The sequence below is a fragment of the Andrographis paniculata genome, unplaced genomic scaffold (assembly GCF_009805555.1).
Source record: "Andrographis paniculata isolate CXL003 unplaced genomic scaffold, ASM980555v1 Contig37END, whole genome shotgun sequence".
NCBI classification, from domain to species: domain Eukaryota; kingdom Viridiplantae; phylum Streptophyta; class Magnoliopsida; order Lamiales; family Acanthaceae; genus Andrographis; species Andrographis paniculata.
The window spans coordinates 2,818,678-2,825,852 of NW_026137570.1; the positions used below are offsets into that span (position 1 = coordinate 2,818,678).

Here is a 7,175-nt window from a genome sequence, read left to right on the forward strand (position 1 = left end):
ATGGAGTATTTTTTATAATAAAGAAAAATCTAAAAAATAATAGTATAAAAGTAAAAAAAATGTACTCTCGTCATCCCAACTCAAAGTACTCTTTTTACCATTTTCGCTAATATCATTTCAAAGTATATATTTTATATTTTAGTAAAAGTAATCGTAAAATATTTTATATTTTAGGATGTGTTTTGTTGAGTTTGTGTAAGATTTTCTTTTCTTTTTTTTTTTATTTCTTTAAAAATATTACATCAAACATTTAATTTTATATTATTTTAAAAAATAATTTTTATATTCAAAATATTATATTAAAATTTATTTATATCATATATCGAGTAATTATTTAAATTAAAATTTTTTTAGACAAAAATCTACCTTATATGTCATACTCAATGCAAAGATTTTTTAAAAATGAATGATACAAAGCATATTTCAAAATATTATACTCAATGAGTATTAGGTACGTTTCTTTAGCAATTTTTTTTTTAAGTTTTACTATTTGGACGCTGTGTTTTTAAAAAGAAAATATATTTTTTCTTTCACAAAATATTTCATCAAAATACTATTTTCATATCAAACTCAAACTAAATTTTTTTCAAACTCATCAAAAGAAATACACCCTAAATTTTTATTTTTAGTTTTTTTTTTAATTTTATTTTCTACCATTTAATATTTATTCATGATATTTTGAAATTATATATTCCATCCGTCCTTTTTGAACGTGGCTCTTTAAGATGTTGTAATAAATTAAAAAATAATAGTATTTTATTAGTTAGTGGAAGAGTGTAAAATATTTTGATATTTTTATTTTTGATTTTTTATATAAAGTAATTGTATGTATAATAATATATTTGTAATTCAAGTACAAATTAAAAGTATTTTAGTATAAATTTATATTGACTTTTTAATAAAAAAAATTCAAAATTTCAAATTCAATCCAACTTAAAATAGATATATATATATATATATATTTATACCAAATAATTCTCACTCTATCTTCGAACCAATTTCTCTCAAAATGTAAAGTTATCCCATTGCTTCTTTTGTTTTTTTTTCTCAAAATGCTAAAGTTTCATACCATTTTTTTAACGAAAGTCGTACCATTGTTTTTTTTTTTTATTTTTTATTTATTTCTCTATGGATCAAAGTCAAATACACCAAGAAATACATACATACATACAAATCTTTTCCGGGTGTGTTTGTTTGGGGGGTTTGGAATTTTGATTGAGATTTGAATAGTTAAAAAATTTAATTTATATAATTGTATAATGTGATATAAATAGGTGTTGATGTGATATTTTGAATGTAAAATTAATTTTTAGTATAATATAAAAAATAAAAAATAAATATTTGATTTAATATTTTAAAAAAAAAAATTAAATAAATAATATATTTAAAATTCAAGCCCCAAAACAAACATATATCCGACGACACTCACCAGTTATGGCGCATTAAAACGATCCCACTCGTAATCTTTTTTTTTTTTTCCCTCTCTCACACCTCAAAATAAAGCAACTCTCCTGCACTTTCCTGCTCAACATTTTCTTTTATTTATTTATTTTTTATTTTTTATTTTTTTTTTAAAAAAAAAAGCCCACAAAGAAAATCCTTCCCTTTACTTTTCTTGGCCCCCCAAACCCTTCAAAACACTCCCATGGCTTCTTTTACTCATCAATTAAATACCCTCAACACAAACTGCAAAAATATTCTCCCCAAATTCCACATTAATTTGCCCTAAATTGAATTTAGGGTTCTTGATGTGACAAAAAAAAAATAAATAAATAACATGAGTGGAAATATTAGCAATAGCAATTCTTCTGTTTCTGCAAATTCCTCAGCAGCTACAAAATTCATCAAATGTGTGACTGTTGGTGATGGTGCTGTTGGCAAAACTTGCCTTCTCATCTCTTACACCAGCAATACTTTCCCCAGTGTATGTATTTTTCTTTCTTTCTTTCTTGATTTTTGATTTTTTTTTTAATTTTTTTTATTTTTAATATTGGGGTTGTGTTTAGTTTATGGGTTTTTTTTTTTTTTCTTTTTTTGAAATGGGTTTTGTGTTTCAGGATTATGTTCCTACAGTGTTTGATAATTTCAGTGCCAATGTTAGTGTTGATGGGCAGACAGTGAATCTTGGCTTGTGGGATACTGCTGGTATGTATGTAATGATCATCCAATTTTTTATGTTTTTTTTTTTGGCTAATCTTATGTAGGACTGTCTGTTTGATGATATATTTTGATTCATGTTTTGAATTTAGTGATTCTCATCAATGTTGTTGATGGATTTGGTCACAATTTGCACAAACTGAGTGTGTTTTGTTTAGTATTTATAGTTTAAGATGTTTTTGTTTTGAGGGGCAGAAAATGTGGTTTTGTTTGTTTTTGTTTATTTATATGTATATATTGTTTTTTTTTTATTAATATTTTCCAAAAATATGTACGACTAAAATATTAAAATATTAAGTGAACAAATTCAAATTTTCAGGTCAAGAAGATTATAACAGGCTAAGGCCATTGAGTTACCGGGGAGCCGATGTCTTCCTTCTTGCATTCTCCCTAATTAGTAGGCCGAGCTTCGAGAACATTTCCAAAAAAGTAAGTCTCTTTCTTTAAATTAATTTTTTCAAATTTTATTATTTGAACTCTGTATTTCCCTAAAAAAATACGCTTTTTTATTTCATAAAATATCACATCAAACATCATTTTAATACCAAACTCAAACAAAATTTTTTCAAATTCAACCAAAAGAACATTAATATTATGTATTCAATTTTATTTTATTTTTTATTATTTAATAAAATATGGGTGTCAATTCGTGTTTTCAGATTGTATTCATGTCAATTGAGCCATTGAGTGTAACAAAAAATGTCAATTTGAACCCCAAATTTGATCCGAAACTCTAAATCTGAACACGCCACAAATTTTTTGGGTCAGATTTATATAAACCTGATTTAGTTTCAAGTTATCCAAAATCCAATCAAATCGGACTCGAAACAGGCTTGAAAACTTAAAAGAGTCAATTTTACCTAAACAAAATCCATTTTAATTTAATTTTTATATTATTTATATTTAATATAATATAAATAGTATAAATTAAAATAATAATAATAAATAATTTCACATCAACTCGAAACCCGAAACTTTAAACCCGATATTATTTTTATATTTCGGATTATCTGGTTAACCCAAAATTCGATCCGAACACGACACAATATTTTTTTGGTTTTGAGTTCGACTCGACCCAATTTTTCGCAAACTCAGAAACATTAAAACTCGAGCTAGAAAAATTTCAAAACATATTCGATTTTCCAGGTCGGATTTAATTTTCCAAACTATTACCTAAAGAAATGTAGTACTATTTCTTTTCAATTCACTAATGATCTTTGGAGGAACCATTCGAAAGTGGTGGTTACTAATCCGTCTATCTTTGTGTGTTCGAATATATACATATAAATATTTTGGCTACTTTTCCTTTGATTTTGCGACGCTGCCGGAGCAGTGGGTCCCGGAACTGCGACATTATGCGCCCTCGGTGCCCATTGTTCTTGTGGGGACAAAACACGGTGAGCCTCTCTTCCTTCGTCCCACACGAATGATTTGTTTGTTTGTTGCATTTTTAAAAACTAAGTATAACTTTTTAATCTTTTGTTGCATATATTAACATGTTGCTCACTTTGCTTTCCCCTAAAGTTTGCTCCTTTTTGTATGTTCTTGATGGGCTCCCCATACATTTTTGTTTTGGGGTTTGGATTTTGAGTTGACATTTGAATAGTAAAAATTTTTGAATTTGAATAGTTGTATGACGTGATATAAATAGGTATTGATGTAATGTTTTGAATATAAAATTGATTTTTAATATAATATAAAAATAAAAAATAGATGTTTGATTTGACAGTTTTTTGGTGAAAAAAATAGGATGAATAGTGGATTGGAAATCCAATCCCCCAAACAAACACACCCTTAAAGCCTTTTGCTTTTCTACTTACGTCATGATGAGGAAACATTCTTACACATATATAACTGAAGTTGGCGCTTTGAGCTAATCCTTCCGTTCCATATATTTTGCTATTGATAATGCTAAATTAACAAAGTTACTAAAATACCCTTTTCAATGTAGGTTGATGTGGGCCTTTATAATCTAATGATATTTTAGTTTTTACCCATTTAAACATTATTTACCAAATGCTTTATATCCCAGAACTATAGTATTAATTGGATTGGATACGAGATTTAAAAAATATTGATATTATATTGGTAGTCGATAAAAATTATAGATAAAAGACTTTTTTGCTCTTGTGAATATATTAGTGTAAAAAGTAGTGACAATTATGTAATAAAAATGAAAAAGTAGGGATAGTTTTATGGTGATATGGTTATTTATGGAAATAAGACTATTGTTTTGGGATGGACACAAATAGTAAATAAGACTATTGTATTGAGAGAAAGAGAGTATAAAATATTAGTCTTTTCGTTCCAATTAAAAATATTACTTTTATTATTTTCGTTTGTAAAATTGAAAATTATTTATTTTTTATTATAATATATAATCACATACTAATATTAAAATATTTTTTAATTTTTACATAAATTAAAAATATATCATTATACATATTCATAAGGTAAAAAGGACAAAAATGTTAAAATCATCTCACACTTTCACTATCCAATAAGATACTTCTCACTTTGTCTGGAAAATTTAATCCCACTTCTATGTAAAAATAAAATAAAATAAAAAAAAAAGACTAATTTTTTTGGACGGAGAGGTTATTATTTTTTACTTTATTTAAAAAAAAAAAAATAGAATGAATACATTAGTCTGCTATAGAGAGATTAGTAATTAATCAACATTAAAATAAGAAATGTATCTATACTTATTGATTGAGCTTAATAATATTACATTGCAGATCTAAGGGAGGACAAGCAGTTCAAAAAGAATTATCCGGGGGCGTGCACTATTTCCACGGATCAGGTACATATATATATATATAGCTTATACTCCACTCGTTTCAATACAATAGTCTTGTTTACCATTTTTGTCCGTTTCAAAACAATAGTCTTATTTTCATAAATAACTATATCGCTATAAAACTACTTCTACTTTTTCATTTTTATTACACAATTGCCATTACTTTTTACACTACTACACTCACAAAAGCAAAAAAGTTTTTTATTCATACTTTTTACCAACTATCAATATAATATTAATATTCCTTAAATCACGTGTCCAACCCAATTAAGACTATATTTATAGGACGGAAAGAGTATTTCACTTTTGATAGCTCTAATGGTTAATTCAAATAATATTTACTTCAAAGAAAAAAAACTAAAATGCTAAAAAAATGTAACTTACACTAGGGGTGGTAAACCGGACCGGCTTGGTTTTTGTGCCTGCCCGGTCCGACCCAACAATGTCATGGACTAGACAGGCACGGCCTGGTTTCAATCCGGGCTTAAAAAGCTTGGCCAAATTTTAAATCGGGTTGTTCCGGGCCTGTTTGGCTCATTAATTTTTTAATTTTTTTCAAGTTTTTTAGTTTTATTTTTTTTTTTTATTTTAAAATGATTTAATAAAATTTTATATGTTAAGTGTAAGAATTAAATTCATGATCTTATACTTACACTAATTAAACCATTGCACTACACTTTCATTTTAACATAAATTCATTTGTTAATATATTGATAAAATTATTTTTTAAAATTATATTTAATTTAAAATCGGGCCGAGCCAAGCACAGTTCAATCTTGATGGGCCTAGGTACAGCCCGGTTCATACTTGTGCCAAGTTCGAATCAGATATCAGATTGTACCTATTTTTGGCGGCTCTTGCTTACACTACCAAAAATACATTTTATTTTTTTCCTTAGTTAAAATTTTTGGATCATAGTTCAGTTTCTTGTAGGACTAAAAATGCTACAAGATACAAATGCATATGATTGTTTCGTTTGTGTTTTGATTTGAATTTGAATTTAAATATTATACGATGTTACATTACACTTTCACTTAAAATTATGCAAATTGAATAGTAAAATAGCGGGTTTGAAACCCAAATCGAACAAACCTTCGATTTTGATTCTTTATTATTTGAAGGGCGAAGAGCTGAAAAAGCAAATCGGCGCAGTGGCATACGTCGAGTGCAGCGCCAAGACGCAGCAGGTTTTGTCTCGACGACATGGCCGGCTTGCTCTTTTCTTACATACACAACAACGTAACATGTACGAGGTTTTTCTTGGTGATGCAGAATGTAAAGGCAGTGTTCGATGCAGCGATAAAGGTTGTTCTCCGGCCGCCGAAGACTAAGAAGCAGAGGATAAGATACAGCTCGTGCAAGCTTCTGTAAGAAAAAAATGCAGCATCAATGGTGATATATATATATATATATTTATATATGTATGTATGTATATGTATCTATATTTATATATATATATATATGTATTTATGTGGTTGGATTAATATCTGCATTTTGAGACTATAGCAATATTTATAGGTGAAGAAGAATTGTGGTTTGTATTCGTATGCTAGCTTTCATTTTTATTTTTATTTATTTTTACTATATATGTGTGTGTATTTTTTTATTAGCATTATTTTACACAACAATTGTATTGTGTTTTGTGTATGTGTACGTGGATTTGTTCTCGTTTATATATATTTTTATATATATATATATATAATTTTTTCAATATAAATAATTTTCAAATTATAAAATAATGGTAGGGTTGCATATGAATTAAGACAATTTGGGAGCAAAACATTTATAGATAAAAATTATAAAATAATGCCAGAGTCACGTATGAATTTAGACCCTTCCGCGGGCAGGGGCAGAGGGGTGGATGTACGTGGCGGCAAGGGGGCCTCCCCCTCCTCCACCTCACCCCTTTTAATATTTAATTTATATTTTATAATATATAAGGTATAAAAAATAATAAACAAATTAAAAATTGTTAAAAATGGATAGAATATTTATGAAAAATTAAAATTAAAATTTAAATTTTGAATAATAAAAAAATTTATATCACAATAATTATTTAACGCTATAAAAATAAATATGAACAAAGAATAAATAAATAATAATAATAATAATACAAAAAAATTTCAAAAAGTTTTCAAGCAAATAAATAGGAGATAATATTTTTAAAAACTATTTTAATATTTTTTTTATTATATATTAATTTCAAACAATATAAATA

General features: G+C 26.7%; 1 protein-coding gene across 1 annotated transcript; it reads left to right on the forward strand.

Annotated features, from left to right (window-relative positions):
* Positions 1-1,639: 1,639 nt before the first annotated feature.
* Positions 1,640-6,575, forward strand: LOC127250212 (rac-like GTP-binding protein RAC9). Its single transcript, XM_051273372.1, has 7 exons — positions 1,640-1,924; positions 2,058-2,145; positions 2,477-2,586; positions 3,491-3,554; positions 4,896-4,960; positions 6,079-6,144; positions 6,230-6,575. The coding sequence occupies exons 1-7, from the start codon at positions 1,778-1,780 to the stop codon at positions 6,326-6,328; spliced, it is 639 nt and encodes a 212-aa protein (XP_051129329.1). The 5' UTR covers positions 1,640-1,777; the 3' UTR covers positions 6,329-6,575.
* The last annotated feature ends 600 nt before the right edge of the window (positions 6,576-7,175 follow it).

What these genes read in the sequence shown, in the direction of transcription:
- LOC127250212 (XM_051273372.1), top strand. Translation starts at nt 1,778, where the DNA reads ATGAGTGGAAATATTAGCAATAGCAATTCTTCTGTTTCTGCAAATTCC. An exon ending in TGGCTTGTGGGATACTGCTG is followed by an intron (nt 2,146 to 2,476) that starts GTATGTATGTAA and finishes TCAAATTTTCAG; the next exon opens with GTCAAGAAGATTATAACAGG. An exon ending in TCGAGAACATTTCCAAAAAA is followed by an intron (nt 2,587 to 3,490) that starts GTAAGTCTCTTT and finishes CTGCCGGAGCAG; the next exon opens with TGGGTCCCGGAACTGCGACA.